The 19,681-nt window shown below is 35.9% G+C and overlaps 4 protein-coding genes across 4 annotated transcripts; 2 read left to right on the plus strand and 2 right to left on the minus strand.

Annotated features, from left to right (window-relative positions):
- Positions 1-115: 115 nt before the first annotated feature.
- LOC117626442 (SH3 domain-containing protein 3) lies at positions 116-3,979 on the minus strand. The gene is made up of 10 exons (XM_034358141.1): positions 3,599-3,979; positions 2,668-2,790; positions 2,474-2,543; positions 2,163-2,308; positions 1,516-1,617; positions 1,241-1,438; positions 1,084-1,146; positions 907-996; positions 667-741; positions 116-462 (listed from the first exon to the last, which is right to left on the minus strand). The coding sequence occupies exons 1-10, from the start codon at positions 3,656-3,658 to the stop codon at positions 343-345; spliced, it is 1,047 nt and encodes a 348-aa protein (XP_034214032.1). The 5' UTR covers positions 3,659-3,979; the 3' UTR covers positions 116-342.
- A 2,530-nt stretch (positions 3,980-6,509) lies between these two features.
- Positions 6,510-9,979, plus strand: LOC117626108. The gene is made up of 5 exons (XM_034357761.1): positions 6,510-6,833; positions 6,928-7,121; positions 7,520-8,349; positions 8,447-8,545; positions 9,595-9,979. The coding sequence occupies exons 2-4, from the start codon at positions 7,028-7,030 to the stop codon at positions 8,537-8,539; spliced, it is 1,017 nt and encodes a 338-aa protein (XP_034213652.1). The 5' UTR covers positions 6,510-6,833; positions 6,928-7,027; the 3' UTR covers positions 8,540-8,545; positions 9,595-9,979.
- Positions 9,980-10,206: 227 nt separating this feature from the next.
- Positions 10,207-11,340, minus strand: LOC117625959 (membrane protein PM19L-like). Its single transcript, XM_034357564.1, has 4 exons — positions 11,076-11,340; positions 10,733-10,952; positions 10,590-10,635; positions 10,207-10,504 (listed from the first exon to the last, which is right to left on the minus strand). The coding sequence occupies exons 1-4, from the start codon at positions 11,200-11,202 to the stop codon at positions 10,418-10,420; spliced, it is 480 nt and encodes a 159-aa protein (XP_034213455.1). The 5' UTR covers positions 11,203-11,340; the 3' UTR covers positions 10,207-10,417.
- A 322-nt stretch (positions 11,341-11,662) lies between these two features.
- On the plus strand, positions 11,663-13,773 carry LOC117626155 (pentatricopeptide repeat-containing protein At5g46460, mitochondrial). The gene is given in 3 exon segments (XM_034357806.1): positions 11,663-13,403; positions 13,406-13,512; positions 13,514-13,773. Coding segments are annotated over 3 exon segments (1,932 nt in total). The 3' UTR covers positions 13,598-13,773.
- Positions 13,774-19,681: the final 5,908 nt, after the last annotated feature.

Consider the following 19,681-nt stretch of genomic DNA (forward strand, 5'->3'; position numbering starts at 1 on the left):
GATCATCCTCCTTTCTCAGTCCCTCCTCTCTCCTCACGATAGCCATTTTGTTTTGGCACACATTTGCAATTTTTATTTAGGATGATCTGATGATATTTTGTAGAAACAACACGAGTCAATTAAATACATATTTATATAGCATTCATGAATCATGATAAAGCATTGTGCCATGAAAATTTGAAAGATAAAATATGCACACGCATGTCCTGACTACATCATGCCATGAAGGACAAACATGAACATGAAAACCCCAGCAATGACCAACAAATCCTCGTCATTTTGTGACGATAACAGAATTGTTAAAAAACGAAACTAACCACCAGATGAATGCTTGGGCAGGACTCAGTAAACTTCTGCACTGAGATCACTGGCTGGAAGCCGCTGGCGCTTCTCCACATAGGCTGATGGAAACCATCCTCCTTTACCTTTGCACTCTCCTTCTGACCATCCTGATGGGCTCACCTGGATAATAAGTTTTTCAGAACAGTGAACAAACAAATATTAGACAAGTCAAATTTAAACAAGAAAAACCTAAGATTTGGCAATGACAGAGAAACCTCAGTGACAGAGGGAGTCCACTCATAATTTAAGAGGCATTGGTTAATCAGCTTAGAATGTGTTGCCTGAAAGAGTACAACAGCATGGTCAGATTCTCGAGGAGGTTACCTTTCGTACAACAACATAGTCACCCACTGACAAGCTTAGTTCCTTCTCTGATGCAGCACTGAAAGAATGTGTTGCCTGAAAGAGTACAAAGATAGAAGTTCAGATTCTTCGAGGTACCTGAAATCTGGTGTGTGAGGGAGCCAGTTCAAGAAATAGCTAAAAGAGGCCTTAAATCAGAGAATTAAGGGCCTTAGGAAAAATAAAAGAAAGCCTCCAAGATTAGAAAAAGTAGTAGCATACTTCAGCCAAGAAGTACATTGTTTTCTCTGAGGAGTTCTCTTGTGGAATCACGGGAGGAGCAGACTCTTTCCGTTGTTTCTCTGAAACCATCTGACACAAAATCCAGGCCATGACATAAGTTCAGATTTTTTTAATGGGAAATTTTTTTATTTTAAGACAATCCTGAGTGGAACTAACCTCAGCTTCAACCTCACCAAGAATGGCAGCCACTCTCAGATGGTAAGTCTTTTCTCCTTCAACCTTAACAAAGCTAAGCTTAATATGCGTATAACTGCATAATTATTATCATCTTCAACACAGAAACTCATATCCTGAAAATCATGAGCATTCTTACCAGTGCAACAAGCCTCTGGAAAGTCAGTCTTTGCTGCTGTGCTTCCACAGCAGCCAATGCAGCTGAAGCTTCTATACCCAGAACTGCCATGTTTGCTTTTAATTCTTTCATCTTTGCTTCCGCTGCCTGCAGCTTTGCAACATTTTCAGGATTTGGGAGTTCTCTTACTCGTGCTTGTCTTCTGGAAACTTCTACGGCCTGTTTGTGTCTTATGGTCAATAATGAGTTTATAAGGCAAATCTTATCACGCATGATGAGATAGGAATGCGTTTTACCTGTGTCTCTGCTTCTTGCCTCATTCGACTATAACGTTGAGCAAGATGGCGAGCATCTTCCAAAGGAGCACCAGCTATCATTGCTCTTAACGGATCTAAAATCTAATAACAAAGAGAATGATAAGTTGCATGCTTCATCTTAGTTCATTAATGAAATGTGCTTATACAAATTTAATTGTATTAAAAGTCCATTTGAAGTTGCAAGCTACTCAGAAGATTCAAATGTAAGTCTATTGTACTCCACTTAGTAACATTTCAAAATATAATTCTGAAACCACACACATGTGTACTTTAAAAATATTCATGAAAGACTTCATGTCCTGCACCACAACACCACAACACCAAATGACTACAATGCTTAGTCTTTCTTCACTTCTCCTTTAATTTTGGATGAGAAACTTACATACAAATGCTTAAATGAAACCATGGTTGAGAAATAATTGCCAGAAATACAGAATACTTTTGTCATTGAAAAAAAAGTAATATAAAATTGATGTGTGTGTGTTTGCAGATGAATCATGTATCCAGCTGTGCGATAAAGAACTAATTTCTTCCAGAATGGTTTTAATAATTACAAGATATGATAGAAAATATCCAATAATGTTTTCATTAGCAAAACATAAATAAAATTATACTTAGAAGTCAACCTGTGAAGATAGCAGCTTATTGAAGTCTTCTTGTTCCTTTTCCACATGCTTACGAGCATCACCATATATAGATGCACCCTTAGCTAAAATTTTATCATTTGTGTTTTCAGCACCATATCTGCTACAATCCTCAGACAACTTGGTTCCTGACTACCACAAAAAGATTACAAATAATAACTGCAACTACAAAGGCATTACATGTGTTCTATTTACTACGTGAAGTTAGAAGCTAAATTCCTAGGTTCTTCACTTCAATACACATTTCCCATTAGATAATCCAATGTCATTTTAAATGAATAATAAATTTCTACCTGCTTCAATATGCTTATACCCTATGGCTGTGAACACTTCTGCTGCTCTAACAACTTCTTTCTGAAAATCCTGGGAATAAATATGACGAAAATGATTTTAACAGATATAAGAAGTTTGGTACCAGAAAGATAGAATGAATAGAGCTTTTCAAGTTAATGTATAATGTCAAAATGGCTCTTGGTCATATCTGTACCTTTCCTGCACGAGTGGACCTGTACAGTTTCTCTAGCTGTTGATGTCTCTGCATCTCAACCTCATCTATTACCATAACATCTGAGCTTTCATAACCAGTCCCACTGAACTGCTTTATTACAGCCTGAAATTCAAAAAGACAATATAACTTCACAATTGATAGTAACAAATCGATGGAAGAATATTTCTAACTAGTTCAGAAACATAAAACAGCAAGAACGGAGGCATGGAAAAACATAATGGAGTTCTACAGTATTTGCTGAATTTGCACCAAAATGAACTTAAATATTTGAAGTAAGCAATCCGAAGGTAGTATCTTCTACACTTGTATCTCAACTACCATCAAGCATGCTATAAATTACATAAAGTATGTTCCCAAAATAATCCACCACTACCAATTTCTGCCATAAAAAAAAGTACAGATAATTACCAAATTCGGGTCGATTTAAAAAAACGAATTCAACCTTCACAAATAAAGCATAAATTCCAATTACATTTGATCTATAGCCTGCAGCAGAGAAAACCCATTTGCTCCATTGATTTGGTTCTATAAAGATTACAGGCACAATTTCAAATTAAAATGACCCAAATTTGATTAATTCAATTAACTGCCAATCATTCGTATCTCTTCTTAGGAAACAAACAGAGCATTCAGAAATCAGCAACAGTCAGTTACATTTCGATCCAATAATGAACTGGGTACCACTGGAAATCACTTCAACTTTAGTAAGCTATTCATTTATTTAGCAAATCACACAAGCATAAAGCCCATGCCGCATTTTCTCTGTAACCAAACAGTGAACTATCCAACTTAAGAAAGATATAAAAAAAAAACAGTGTTCGAAAAATCGGCCTAGGCGGCCGCCTAGGCGCTAAGGAACGAAGAACAAGAGAATTATACTAAAGCAAATAAATGGGTGTTCGCAAATCACCTGTTGCTGTTTTGCGACCTGCTCTCGAAGCTTACTGGCTTGTTTTCTTAAAGCATCCATTCTTCTTCTTCAGGCTCTGTTTCCTTGAAGAAAAGCAAAGAATTGAGATCAAACTGAAAAAGAAGACAAATTGCTACGAGATTTAACGAGCCTTTGAGTTTGAAGCTTTATGGATCTGAAACTCCGAAACCCAACCAGTGTTTTACATTTTGGTCTCTACTGGGTTGGGTTATGAACGATACAGAGCTGACGAGCTGCTCTGTTTTTTTGGGAAATGTTTGTGTGCTATTGAGGTGTATGATCTTCTTAGGTTAATGACCGTCCGATGGAATTTGATTTAAAGATCTTGATTATGGGCCTAAAACAATGGACTTACATTGGATCTTTAGTCTTGTCGTAAAGTCCACCTAATTGTTTGGGCTTTTTTCTAATTTGTGCTTGGATTATGGTGCAATTTTAAATTTTTAATGCAACAATGACTAATTTGAGAACTTAAATATCAATTATTAGATCATATATGAACGACAAAAATGCATCTTTCCCACCTTACGTCTTAATCATGAATCTTTAATGTTAAATATTCAATTTGGGTCTTCATAAATAAAGATAATTATCCCCATTCATTTATAATCTATATTTATATATTCTTTGATTAATATTTATCCATGTATATAAAGCAAAAGGAAAAGAATGGTTAAAACATTCAAAATACTAAAAAATACCGTTAATGCAAACATTAAGAATTGAAATTATTAATTAAATGAGAATAATATGGTAAATTCACACTTTTTCATATTAAAAAAATATAAAATTAAAAGAAAAGTCAGATAATGGATCCTCTTTTTATGGAACACAACTATCCATTATCTTTTTTAATTTAAAAATAAATTTTGAAATTTTTTTTAAAAAAGCCTCTCGCATGAGCAGAAGCGCGTGCGAAGAGGCTAGTATCCAATAAGTCAAGAATGTTGAAACATTTTGAGTGTGATATGTGTGAATCAGCAATTATAAATGTCCCCTCACCCACTTTAATTTTGTTATATATTAAAGAACAAAAAGAAGAAGAAAAAAAGGTTCTCCACATAGCTTTTGACAAGGAACTTGTCGGTGTTTGTGGTGTTGTTTGTGATAAAACATGATAAGGGGGGGAGATTCTCCAATAAGTATTTTATGTTAAGGATTGGTTACATACTTCTAATATTTATCGTCGAATTGTTTTCATTAAATGTATGTTGGTAGTCTCTTAGATGCAATCCAACGATCGAGATTAGAAGTATGTAACCAATTCTTAACTTAAATGCTTATTGGAGAATATCCCGATAAGAGGAATTCCTTATTGCAAGGATCTCTAGGTTTTTTTTTTTTTTTTTTTTTTCCCATTTGCAATGAACTAAATGCTTTTTTTTTTTCTTCAACTTGTTGGTGTTAAAAACTTAGACTAAGATGATATTTCATCACTCAGAATGTGAGATGTGAGACTATAATATAGGAATTTAGTCAAAAAAGAACAAACAACTCCAATATCCACTTTTTTCAAATTTTGAATTTAGATGACAGATGTATGTATGTGTTTCATTTGGCTTTTTTGTTAATCTCAATTATTCTAATTTGTTCTTTCTGTTGATATGCCTTGTTGTCATTGACAATTGAGATTAGATGGCTCCACTAGCAATCATCTTTGAGCAAAAGAAGGTTAAGCCTATTTGTTCACTTACCTTAGATGGCTCCACTAGATGTCTCTATAGGCTGCATTCTTTTGCATTCTCACAAGGTTAAAGCCTATTTGTTCACTTACTTGCCTAATTTGGTTTCGGCTAAGTTGTGAACTTGTTACTTTTTTTCCCATTTTCACAAATGACAACATATCTATAAATTATTTTCACACCAAATCAACAAACTCACAATAAAACATGATCTAAACAAATATATATCTTTATATTATTCATGAGAGTCGAATTTGAAACCTTCAACTAAATGAAGACAACTACCAATAGACTAAAGACTAATTCTAACTTATCAAGTATGCACATATTTATTTATGGACATTGCTCTCTAAAACATGTTCTAAATACATAATAATACACATAAAATATGCTTAACACACACCGTGAAGGGGAGACATTATGCCATGCGTGATAACTTTTCCACTTGGCATAACGTGATTGGTCGAGATAGCAAAATAATGTTACTCTCATTTCATTTAAGTTTTTCTCCATGGAGCGAGCCTGTCCTAATTAGTAAGAAAAATAATCATCCATGCTTGAAGAAGAATGGTCAGAAATAGGAGACGGGTTTTTTTTTTTGTTTAGAGACAAGGAGAAAATTCAATTTACAGATTGAAATTTAAATCCAAACATAAAAAAACAATCACCATAAACTATTTATTTATTCTTTCAAATTGCTCACTAGTTATTATATTATCAATGTGTATAATAAGTTCCCTAACTAAGTAATTTAAGCCAACTAGACAAATTTTGCCCAAAGCATTGTATTTGTAGTAGCTTTTGCTGAGCACCATATCAAAATTTCCAAATCACATCACATTTGAGCCAACTCTACCTCCAAGTTCCAACCATAAAATAATAATGACAGTCACAGGCTCACATAGAATCACATGCAGCCCAGATCCATTATTAGTATGTACATCCCTAATCCAACCAAACACCCCCAAGAAAAAGCAAAAAAAATTCATTAGGTCCGTCCAACAATAATACCAAATTAAACACGACACATTGGCAATTGGAATTTGGAACCCAAAATTTTAATACCAAAAAAAAAAAAAAAAAAAACATGTGAAAGATTGCACACCACACACACCCCATTTGTTCTACTTCTAGCCACATTTCCAAGAACTGACCCACCCGACCCCAAAATATTTTGGTTATTTTTCTTCCCACTCTGCACAAACATTCCGAATTTCAAAATTTTTTGAAAAATCCACATCAGGATCCCACCCTTCACAAAATGACACTTGCATTGAAATTAAGCCCGCGGACTCGGACATCTTTCTCCAATTTTTAGTACCCAAAAAAATAAACAAAGAAATTAGTTTTTTTTATTTACCAAAAATAAAGAAAAACAAATAAAATTAGCCCAATCAAACACGCAGAATCTTGATATACAGAACACAGAGAGACAGAGCCTCGCCTCCTTTGCACAACAATTCATTCGGAAATCCCAATAGAGGAGAAAGTTCTCATCCCCTTCCAAGTCGTTCCATTGTTACCATTTCAAGGTTTTTACTTTTTTGTTTTTGTTTTTAAATTTTGTTTTGTTTTTGAAAAACATATATCCAGTTGCCTTCACAGTCCCACATAAGACACTTTCAGAGGCAGAAGAGAATCGGGGGGGTCTTGAACAAGAGGATCTATCATCTGCGAGAGACCCATTCTTGTACATCCCCAACAAGAGGAGAGAGAGCCTATAATCATGCCATCAGGTGCTAAGAAGAGAAAAGCTGCCAAGAAAAAGAAAGAAAAGGAAACCCACAATGGCAAATCCTCAACCGACGACAATCCTCAAGGTGCTTTGTTTATTCATGCATGTCCTTTATTTTATTGCATCAATCCCACACTTACCCATATGGCACTCAATTGCTCTTGCACCTTTTTCAGTGTTTCTTCTGGTTATTTTTTCAATTTGGGCTAATTGGTATTTGCTAGTTTCTTTTGTTTTGCTCTGGTTTGGTTCCATTTTTTTTGATTGAATTGAGAGTCAATCTTTGGTTTTGGTTAATTTTGCCCATTTGGGTAAATGGGTATTTGCTAATTACGCATCTCTCTATTCATTCTCTATGCGTCTCTAATGTTACTTTCGGTTTTCTCTTTTCTTCGGTTAAAATTGGCTTAATGGGTTTTTGTTGAAGTCCCAGCTTTGCTTGATTTTGATTGAAACTCTTGTGATTGAATCAAACCATGTTAGGAAATAATGAAGTGACCTCCCAAGATGAGAAAGGAAGTGATGGTGGTGAGGTTGGCTCCACTGCATTTCAGAAGCATCATAACCAGCAGGATCCATTTAAGAAGAGCAATGAGGAGCTGGGCGAGCGAGGCCCATCATCAGTTCCACCAGTTGTTTCTGAGGATAAGTCCGGGAAGGGAGCTCCTAGTGGTGTGGAGGCTGCTCAGAAGGTTGGATTGAAGAACGATGATGGTGTTAGAATTGAGAGGGAATTGAAACAGGATTCCGCAAGCAAAAATGTGATTATTGAGCGTGCGAAATCTGGAAAAGGATCACATAATGGGGATGATAGAAGCTCAAGCAGTAGTAGTTCAGATGACGAGTCTCGAGTTGTTGAGAGGAGGCAGAAGGAGGATTCCTATGCTTCAGTTTCAGAGGAGAAACCTCATAATGATTTGGTAAGGTCAATTGATTCTTCACCACCAGAAGTGATTCAGACTACCGAAGGTGCACCAGCTGTGAAGAATACAAGTTCAGTTACAGAGAGTACACCGGTTGAAAGTTCAGTTTTCTCCAATGTTGTAGTAAAAACGGGGTTGGAGAATGGTGCAGAGAAATTGTTGCCCACTGGAACTCCTGTAACTTTGACGGATCCTGTATCAAAGAAAATTGAGAATAGAACATCTCCGTTACTGAATGAGACTGCTAAGGCGTCTTCAAGTACGGTGGAATCTGTTTCTAGAGAAAATGAGAGTAAAGTATTGCCATCATTAGGTACTTCTCGGGCTCAAGTTAGTAATGATGCTGAATCCAGCAAAAATCCTGAGATTCCAGAATATTCTGAAAAGCAGGTATTGCCTGCATATTTTTTTCTTCATTGAAAGTTTGATGTCAGATCTCTTTTTGCCTTGATAATTGAATGCAATTTTTTCGATGGAATTTATGCAGCCTCTGGTAACTCCGGCCCCACCAGTTCCCCGAAAAACATCTTGGTTTAGCTGCTGTGGAATTCTGGAAGCGATAACAGGCTCCAGTAGATAAGTTCAGGTTGGGATTTTTCTACCTTTTATTTATGGATATATATTTTTTTTGTTCTCAAGTTTTGCTTTATTACTTACTACTCAAAATGTAATTTTTGTCCATGTGTATATAGAGCAGACTGGCTCGCTAGAGAAGTGAGAGTCTTTAGGATGTTACAGGGATGTCATACTTGTTTTGTGTTATAACTGTTAACTGTGTTTCAGAAATTTTGAATTCTTGATCTTTTCCAACTAAGGTCTAGTAGGTGTCTGATTTATGCTTGTGTAGATTGCAGTTTTAGTGAAAAATAGTAGCTAAGGAATGAAACTGTTAAGATTCTTTGTCCTGAAATTCCTCAGTTACTATTTTCTCATGAAAGGTTTTTATTTGGTTATTATGTTGCCTATGACATAAATAGGGGATGGAGGATTGTGTTTGATGTGTTGTATAATGTGTTTATTTTACTGAATTTATAAGGAACTTTACTTACAAATCTAGTGGAATTGTCACACTACAGGTGTTGAGTAGCAAAGCAGAGAGAAGAAAGTAAGGATATAACAGTACTTTGGGTCAGAATTTTGGGTTTTTGGTTTTTGGTTTAAAAGAGGAGATTGTTGAGGCTTCTTCATAAGAGGGACTTATTCAGTACTTAAGGTTTTAACCTGGCCTCACATAGAAGGAATTGGTATTGGATAGACATAGGAAATACAAGAGTTCTAGGAGTCTTGTTCCTAAATTAAAGGACCTATCTTGTGTTAAGGTTCTGCTAAAGTTTGTTTAATTTATCTCCCTTGATTTTAGATTGTTCATGGATTGTAAATACTTGGTAGAGATCGTACTAGAAATTAAAAGAACGGGGTATCATATTTTGCTCTTTGAGGAGCCCATTTTTTCTGCTTATACTTTTCTTTTATCTTTAAGGACCTATACTTATCTTTAGATTCAATCTTACGGCACTCAGCCAGAATTGAGATATGTGCGTTGCCTTCGTACTTAACAATTTTATATGGACTTGACTGATGCCACAGTTTAAGTTTTTAGTACCTTTCAAACTGAATGTTGGTTGATTTTTGTAGGTTTTGTCTGATGCAGAACGAAGCACAAAGGGTTTCAGTGGACTCTCTAAGCTTGTGAAAGTGAAGACCCTTCAGAGAGTTTTATGATATTTTGATATTAGAACTTTATAAATTTTCCCTAAAGAATAATGGGCAAGAGGCCTGATTATATTTGTGGTGATAGTGTCGGGAATGGTAGGCAGCTGTATATCTCCTGCTTTTACAACCTTTCTTTCTTGTTAATTTTGCAGAATAGTTTTCTATGTCGATTTTAGTTCCTTTTTTGCATTGGTAGGCCAATGGTGTGACATAAATTTGCAAAAACTTTTTTAATATCAAACTTCACTTGATGTTGTGATGGATCTGGCTTTTTCGTATGCATAATATGAAAATTTCTGCCCCTCTATATATAACCTCATGGTGGAACTGTTTGATGTATGAATTTTCTCTTCAAACAATTTGTGGTGTTTATTTGGCATGTTGAGCTCTTGTAGTCATTAGGTTTTCGTCAAGGATTAGACACTTGTGTGCATCCATTGCTGGTTTAGTTACCTTATCGATTGGAGTTGAAAAATGTTCTCTTTACCCCTTAGATTGATTCGGTGCTTCATAGAAAAAACTGCTAAACGATCATGTAAATTTTATTTTAGTACTATTTATTGTTGCTATATAAATCGAATACAAATCAATCAAATCATATCACACTATTGACACCGTAACCATGGGCAGGTTTATACAAAGGAAAAAAAGGGTAGGATGAGGGTGAAAAGAACAGAGAATTAAACAAAACAATGCACACACAGAGACAGCACACAAACACAAAAGTCATTCAACTTTTCCAACTTCATCTCCTTGATGCAGCACTATGAATGGCTGCTATATACAGAAGCTGCGTAGCTGAAAGGATGATCAAGAATGCCTCCAGTGTTCTCTGCATGAAACAGAGCAAGTATGTTTCAATATAAAATCTCTGGAAGATTAAGGTTTGAATAGAAAAGAATTTCTTTTTATCTTACCAGACGCGCATTTCTGATACGAAGCTCAATCTCCTTGCAAGCGAAGCTGCACGAATTAGGTACCCGGTTAGCTTAATATAAAGAGAAAATAGTTTGAAGAATTTGTATACATGTGCTGTTTTAGGATGGCAATGTGTAAGTACCCCATGGCAAGGAGGGTGAGGGTCCAGGCAACGGTAGCAGCTGCGGCTGCGGATGGCAAGCTATCAGCTGTCCAAGATCGAATATGGTTGATTCCGGAAATGGCTGAAGCAGCACCAACAACTCCGGCGATCAAAGCGAATGTTACAAAGAACCCGGTTGCAGCATTTCCCATTGGGAAGTATATGGGTGAGAAATGTGCTGGGAGATCAAAACCAGGACCTGCAAAGCCTCACTCAGATTTAGCAAATGGAGAGTGCATGTGATGTAAAGTCTAAACTAGAGAGAGAGAGAGAGAGAGAGAGAGAGAGAGAGAGAGAGAGAGAGAGAGAGAGAGAGGTTTACCAATAATGAAACCATGGTCAATAGCTCTGTTCATGGCCCAGCCTCCAATGCCCAAAACAATGACATACATGCAGAAATTGAGAAGCAAAAGCAGGCCAGCAACAGACTTTAACTGCTGGTTGGCCATTTCTGTAAGATCAAAAGCTGCTGGATGAGCCCAAAAGTTCAATGGAAAAGAAAAAGGTTGTTGTACGTGTTACATGTGTTAAGCACAAGAAATGGTCTTAGCTTATATATAAGCAACTGGCCATGGCATGCAGGTTTTGGTTCTTTTCTTGCCAAGGCTGCTGGTTCCAAAGGGCTTTGTGGGGTTGTAAAGGAGATGGATGCTTCATAGACAAGGCAAACAAAGCAAGAAATGCCAAGATTCTTACTTGCCTCACATTTTTAAGTCTTCTTTTTGGTGGTACATTCTTCTTCTAAGCTTTGTGCCATAAAAATTGTTCCTAAGATATCAAAAAAGTTATATTCTTTGCCAGATGGGCACAGATGAAACGCAGCGTTTCAGCCTTGATGTTCTAAAACCACCCCGCTGTCTCTCTTCGGATAATTTTGTCTTTCCTATATTCGGTTACGGATTGACGGTCATGCTGAGAGTTCCCGCCATTTTTCAAAACATTGGAATCTCACACTTTCCAATTTCACTCTCTGATTTCCACAAAAACCTTACAAGCTTCTCCAAATGCTTGGTGGGTTTGATGACTTACACCAAATTGACCACCTCATCTTACAAGTCACTGCTCTCTGATCACTTAAGGAACCAAAAACTCAACGAAGCTCGTCTAGTTTTCAATGAAATCCCTTTTCCGAGTGTTAGTTTGTACACCATGATGATTACGGGCTATTCGAGACAACATAGGCTTGATGATGCTCTGAAACTGTTCTACGAAATGCCTGTGAAAGATACAGTGTGTTGGAATTCAATGATGAAAGGGTGTTTGGATTGTGGGGATTTAAGTAAGGCTAAGGAGCTTTTTGATGGAATGCCTGGAAAGAGTGTGGTTTCTTGGACGACGATTATGAATGGGTTCTTGCAGTTTGGTGAAGTTCAGATGGCAGAGCGCTTGTTCCGCAAGATGCCGGTGAGGGATATGGCTGTGTGGAATTCAATGGTTCATGGATACTTTAGTAATGGACGAGTGGAAGATGCTAAAAACTTGTTTAAGCTAATGCCTTGTAAGAATGTGATTTCGTGGACTTCGATGATTGCCGGGCTTGACCAGAATGGGAGGACGGATGAAGCCTTGGTACTATTTTGGGAGATGATGGGTTCTGGTGTACAGCCCACTTTGACCACATTTGTCTCTGTGGTGACAGCTTGTGCAAATTTGTTGCGTTTACATTTAGGTGTTCAGATTCATGGTCAGATTGTCAAGTTAGGGTACTGCTTTGACGAGTTTGTAGCTGCTTCACTTATAACACTCTATGCGAACTGCAAGCAAATGGAGAATTCTTACAAGGTTTTCAAGGAGAGTTTACATAAAAATGTGGTAGTATGGACAGCTCTTTTAACAGGATATGGTTTGAATTGTGAACACGAAGAAGCGTTAAAGGTTTTCAGGGACATGATGAAATTGGGTGTCCTTCCAAATCAGTCTTCTTTCACTAGTGCTTTGAATTCATGTTGTGGATTAGAAGATCTTGATAGGGGCAAGGAGATTCATACAACAGCTATTAAGCTAGGTTTTGAAAATGATGTCTTTGTCGGCAATTCTCTTATTGTCTTGCATACCAAGTGTGGAAATATAAATGATGGAGTTGCTATATTTAAGAGAATTGGTGACAAGAATATTGTATCATGGAACTCAACGATAGTTGGATGTGCACAACATGGTTGTGGCATGTGGGCTTTGACTCTCTTTAACCAAATGATACGTACAGGTGTCAATCCAGATGAAATTACATTCACAGGGTTGCTTTCTGCATGTAGCCATTCTGGGATGTTGCAGAAAGCAAGACGCTTTTTCAAGTTTTTCTCGCAGCATAAGTGTGTTGAGGTGAAACTTGAGCACTATGCATGTATGGTGGATGTCTTAGGACGATGTGGTAAGTTGGAGGAAGCAGAGGAGCTGATAAAGAACATGCCTGTGCAAGCCAATAAGATGGTGTGGCTAACTCTACTTAGTGCTTGTCAGATGCATTCCAATTTGGATGTGGCTGAAAGAGCTGCAAAAAGCATTGACGATTTAGAACCGGACTGTAGTGATGCTTTTGTTATGCTATCTAATTTATATGCTTCTGCAAATAGATGGAGTGATGTCGCCAGAATTCGAGAGAAGATGAAACATAGTGGAACTGTAAGACAACCTGGTTCCAGCTGGGTCACTTTGAAGGACTGAGGCATGAATTTCTTTCTGGAGATAGGTTGAACCTACTTAGCGAGCAAATTCATCAAAAACTGGATTGGTTACAAGGCAAATCAAAGAAACTTGGTTTCTGTTCCTGATCAACAGTTTGCATTTCAGGATGTTGAGGCTGAACAAAAGGAAGAGATGTTGTCTTACCACAGAAAGAGATTGTGATCTATGAAAGGAGATCAAAAATGGTTTGAGTGGGTTTTGGCAGACCAGTTGAGAGCTAGTGAAGATATTAACCAAAGATACTTGGATGAAAGACTGCCACTTGTGCTTTCAAACAATTTTCTTTACCGAACCATCTTTCTTTGCATGTTTTGCTTCTCTAATATTGCAGAGAGTAATTTCAGCCCATAGAGGATGCTGTAATGTAATGAGTTTCGGTCCTTGAGAACTGTCACAGAAGTTTTACAACCATAAAACATGTCGTTCTGTGGTGTCCATCGAATACCAGGTGATCCCATATAGCATGTTCAAATGATGTACTGATGTACAACACCTTCAAGCATAAAGGAGTCAGAGAAGAAAAAAAGACTAGACAATATTAAATTGAATGAATTTGATAAGAAAAATTTGAGCTCAGTTTGTAGCTTTGTGAAATGGGAATCAAATATTTGGGGTTACAAACTTGCAAGAACTGGAAAGATAGGTTGTATATATATTTAAACAGTATAGCCGCGCGCTTAAGAATACAAGACGCAAGCAAATCTGGCGATGCACCCATTTGCCCATTCTCCTCCCAATTGAAAATTCGATTAAAGCCTAATCAAATTAAGAACAAAATCATTGCTGCAAATCCCGGATTATGTATCGGGACTGTACCTTCGTTTGACTTCTCGAAGGCGAAATCGTGAATTAAGTTCAACAGCTGTGAATCGTGAATTAAGCCATCCCATCTGCTAGGCGGGTCCTCCTTTCTTTGTTTGTAATAAATAGTATAGCCGGGCGGCTATAATGTGTATAATATATTATAAACGTATAGCCGGGCGGCTATACTGGGATACTTTTATTTTTTTAAAATTAATAGTATAGCCGCGCGGCTATACGCTTCATTTTTTATTAGCGCAATAAATAGTATAGCCAGGCGGCTATACCGGCGTTTTAAAATAAATAGTATAGCCGCCCGGCTTTACTTTTAATATATTTACGGCGTTGAGCCGTGCGGCGATGTTGGGTTTTTTTAATTAATAGTGTAGCCGCACGGCTATACCCGTAACCTTACAAAAAAAATAGTATTGCCTGCGGTTATATTTTTAAAATATTCGTACATATTTAAACCCCTCGACCAATGCTTTATGCTTAATTTACGACTTGAAAATCTGGCATCAGGTCTAAAAAGGGTGAAAATGAAGTGAAGAATGGGAAAACTAGTCACGATCAGACCGTCCATGTTTGTCTCACGCTCACCCCAAAACCATATGACGCATGTCCCACCAAATCAACTTTTCCCGCCAAGCGATGTCGCTCCCCAATGGCCACCACTCTATCCTCTGCTCTGCTGCGCTTCCATTATCTCAGATTATGTATCGGGACTGTACCTTCGTGCAACTTCTCGGAGGCGAAATCGTAAATTAAGTTCAACAGCTGTGAATCATAAATTAAGCCCGCCTGGCAGCTAGGCAGGTCACCCTTTCTTCTTCTTTTTTTGTTTTTTTGGTAATAAATAGTATAGCCACGCGGTTATATTGGGGTAATTTTATGTTTTTTAAATTAATCGTGCAGCGTACGGATATATTGTATATTCGACGAGTATGGCCGAGCGGCTATACGGGTGTGTTTTTATTTTTTCAAATTAATTGTATAGCCGGCTATACTCGTAATTTAAAAGCCGGCTAGGAGTCCTGAAGTACAGCCGCCCGGCTATACCTTTAAATACAATATATTTAAAGAGTACGGCCGTACGACGATATTGGGTTTTTTAAAAATAAAATTAATAGTATAGCCGCGCGGCTATACTCGTAAGCCTCCTAGCTAGCCTCCTAAGCGTCCCCTTTTTGTGATAAATAGTATAGCCAAGCATTTATACTTTGTAAATATAAGTGTATAGCCGCGCGGCTATTCTCTTTTATTACAGCATTTTCCCATTTAATTTATATTATACACATAAGTATGTATTTTCCAATAAAACTTCCATTTTCCATACCCAGTTATTTAAAAAACAAACATACAATATTCAGAAGTTTCTGAGTCTTCTTTAAATAATTCTGTTTTAGCGGGAGTTTAACTCCCTGAAATTATTTACATAATGGTTCCTGCATAAGGATCTTCAAGGTCAAGGCGTGGCATTTCCCCAAGAAAATTCATGTATTATACACATAATTTTTATATATTATTGAACAAAAATACATACAAAATTCACGTATTATACACAAAATTTTCATGTACTACTGAATAAAAGTAGGCCACAAAATTTCAAATTTGCCAGGACTGTACTCCTTTTAAAAAATAAAATAAAAAAGAACCAAAGTACATATTAATCTTCCTCTATTTGATGTTTTAATCTCATTTTTGTACTATATCTTATTCTTATTCCATAATATGTGAGAATTATTTGTATAATACGTGAATTTGTGTGTGTTACTGAAAATTTTAATTTAAATAATTAACTAATTAGTTTTAATTCGAATCTGTGTGTGTTACTAAAAATTTTGTAAAAAATAAGTGCATAAAACATTAGAAATACGACTAATATATGTTTGCTTTTTAAAAAAAAAGTTAGACGTGTATAGAACACGAATGTATTGTTGAAAAATACATACCAACATACATGTATATATGTATATACGTGTGAGTATATATATGCAAATACACATGTAAAAGACTATAGCCGCTCGTCTATACTATTTATTATATTCAAATTTTCAAAATTAAAAAAAAAAACCCCAATAAGGCCTCTCGCCTATACAATATTTTTTTTATTTAAAAAAAAACGGAGTCTAGCCGCGCGGCTATACTATTTTTAATATAAAAAAGGTCCCCCAACCATTTGGAGCCACATGTCAACACATGTTTTTTTAAAAAAAAAATTCAAAACTGAGTATAGCCGGTCGGCTATACTATTTTTAATACAAAAAAGGTCCCCCAACCATTTGGAGCCACATGTCAACACATGTTTTTTTAAAAAAAATTTTAAAACTGAGTATAGCCGTGCGGCTATACTATTTTTAATACAAAATATGATCCCCAACCATTTGGAGCCGCGTGTCAACACACGTTTTTTTTATAAAAAAAAAATCAAAACTGAGTATAGCCGTGCGGCTATACTATTTTTAATTATAAAAAAGACTCCAGCCTTGTGGCGCCACATGTCAGCACATGTCTTTTATAAAAAATTGAAAAACATGGAGTATAGCCGCCCGGCTGTACTCCTTTTTAAAAAAAAGAAAAGAGAAAAGAACCAAAGTATATATTAATCTTCCTCTATTTGATGTTTTAATATAATTTTTATACCATATGTTATTCTTATTCCATAATATGTGAGAATTATTTATATAATACGTGAATATGTGTGTGTTATTGAAAATTTTGAAAAAATACGTGTATAAAACATTACAAATAAGACTAATATATGTTTGCATTTTAAAGAAAACGTTAGACGCGTATAGAACACGAATGTATTGTTGAATATATGTGTGTGTACATATATGCGAATACATATGTAAAAGACCACAGCTGCTCGTCTACACTATTTATTATATTCAACTTTTTTTTATAATAAAAAAAAACCCAGTAACGCCGCTTGCCTATACTATATTTTTTTATTTTAAAAAAATTGAGTATAGCCACGCGGCTATACTATTTTTAATATAAAAAAGGTTCCCCAACCTTTTTGAGCCACGTGTCAACGCACGGTTTTTTGAAAAAATTGCAAAACGGAGTATAGCCGAGCGGCTATACTATTTTTTTTAACAAAAAAGTTCCCCAACCATTTGGAAACACGTGTCAACACTTGTTTTTGAAAAAAAATTCAAAACTGAGTATAGCCGACCGGCTATACTATTTTAAATAAATAAAAAAAGGGCCCCAACCATTTAGCCACGTCTCAACACATGTTTTTAATAAAAAAATTGCAAAACAGAGTATAGCCGCGCGGCTATACTATTTTTAATACAAAAAAGTCCCCCTTACCATTTGGAGACACGTGTGAACACTTGTGTTTTGGAAAAAAATAATTCAGAACTGAGTATAGCCGTGCGGCTGTACTATTTTAAATAGAAAAAAGGTGTCCCAACCATTTGGAGCCACGTGTCAACACATGTTTTTTTTGAAAATTTAAAATCTGAGTATAGCCGCACGGCTATGCTGTTTTAAATAATAAAAAAGTTCCCCCAACCCGTTGGAGTCACGTGTCAACACATGTTTTTTTAAAAAAAATTTCAAAATAGAGTATAGCCGGGCGGCTATACTATTTGTAATACAAAAAAGGTCCCCCATCCATTTGGAGCCACGCGTCAACACATGTTTTGTATAGCCGAGCGGCTATACTACTTTTTTTCCAAAAAAGTTCCCCCAACCATTTGGAAACACGTGTCAACGCTGGTCTTTTCAAAAAAAAATTCAAAACTGAGTATAGCCGACCGGCTATACTATTTTTAATAAATTAAAAAAAGGGCCCCAACCATTTAGCCACTTGTCAACACATGTTTTTAATAAAAAATTACAAAACTGAGTATAGCCGAGCGGCTATACTATTTTTAATACAAAAAGTCCCCCCTACCATTTGTGGACACGTGTCAACACTTGTGTAGCTAAAAAAAAAATTCAGAACTGAGTATAGCCGTCCGGCTATACTATTTTAAATAGAAAAAAGGTGTCCCAACCATTTGGAGCCACGTGACAACACATGTTTTTAAAAACAATTTAAAATCTGAGTATAGCCGCGCGGCTATACTATTTTTAATAATCGAAAAGCTCCCCCAACCCTTTGGAGGCACGTGTCAACACAAAAAAATTTCAAAAGACTATAGCCGAGCGGCTATACTATTTTTAATACAAACCATTTGCAGCCACATGTCGACACATGTTTTAAAAAAAAAAAATTTCAAAACTGAGTATAGCCGTTCGGCTATACTATTTTTAATACAAAAAAGGTCCCCCAACCATTTGGAGCCACATGTCAACACATGTTTTTTTTTTAAAAATTTTAAAACTGAGTATAGCCGTGCGGCTGTACTATTTTTAATACAAAATATGATCCCCAACGATTTGGAGCGGCGTGTTAACACATGTTTTTGCGGCTATACTATTTTTAATACAAAAAGGTCCCCCTAACCATTTTGGAGACTCGTGTCAACACTTGTCTTTTTTTAAAAAATTTCAAAATTAAGTATAGCCGTGTGGCTATACTATTTTAAATAGAAAAAAGGTACCCCAACCATTTGGAGCCACGTGTCAGCACTTGTTGTTTAAAAAAAAAATTCAAAACTGAATATAGCCGAGCGGCTATACTATTTTTAATACAAAAAGTTTCCCCTACCATTTTGGAGACACGTGTCAACACTTGTCTTTTTTAAAAAAAATTTGAAAACTGAGTATAGCCATGCGGCTATACTATTTTTATATAAAACGTGTCAACACAAGTTTTTTTGAAAAAATTGCAAAACGGAGTATAGCCGCGCGGCTGTACCCCTTTGTAAAAAAAAAAAACTGAAGTAATTATTAATCTTCCTCTATTTGATGTTTTAATATAATTTTTATACCATATGTTATTCTTATTCCATAATATGTGAGAATTATTTGTATAATACCTGAATTTGTGTGTGTTACTGAAAATTTGTAAAAAATACGTGTATAAAACATTACAAATAAGACTAATATATGTTTGCTTTTCAAAGAAAACGTTAGACGTGTATAGAACATGAATGTATTGTTGAAAAATACATACCTACATACGTGTATACAGTCCCGATCTCTTGGACCACAGGAGTCCAAGAGATTATGGTCACCCACCGTTGGATATTAATCCAATGGTTCAAAATGATATATATAAATGCAATATGACATAAATTATTATTACCCGATTCAAGTCAACCGTTGAATTTACATCCAACGGTGAGTGACCATAAATCTCTTGGACTACAGGGGTCCAAGAGATCATGACTGTACGTGTATATATGTATATATGTATATATGCAAATACATATTTAAAAGACTATAACTGCTCGTCTATACTATTTATTATATTCAACTTTTTAAAAATAAAAAGAAACCCAGTAACGCCTCTGGCATATACTATATTTTTTTTAATTAAAA

This window comes from Prunus dulcis, chromosome 4 (genome assembly GCF_902201215.1).
Source record: "Prunus dulcis chromosome 4, ALMONDv2, whole genome shotgun sequence".
Taxonomy (NCBI): Eukaryota; Viridiplantae; Streptophyta; class Magnoliopsida; order Rosales; family Rosaceae; genus Prunus; species Prunus dulcis.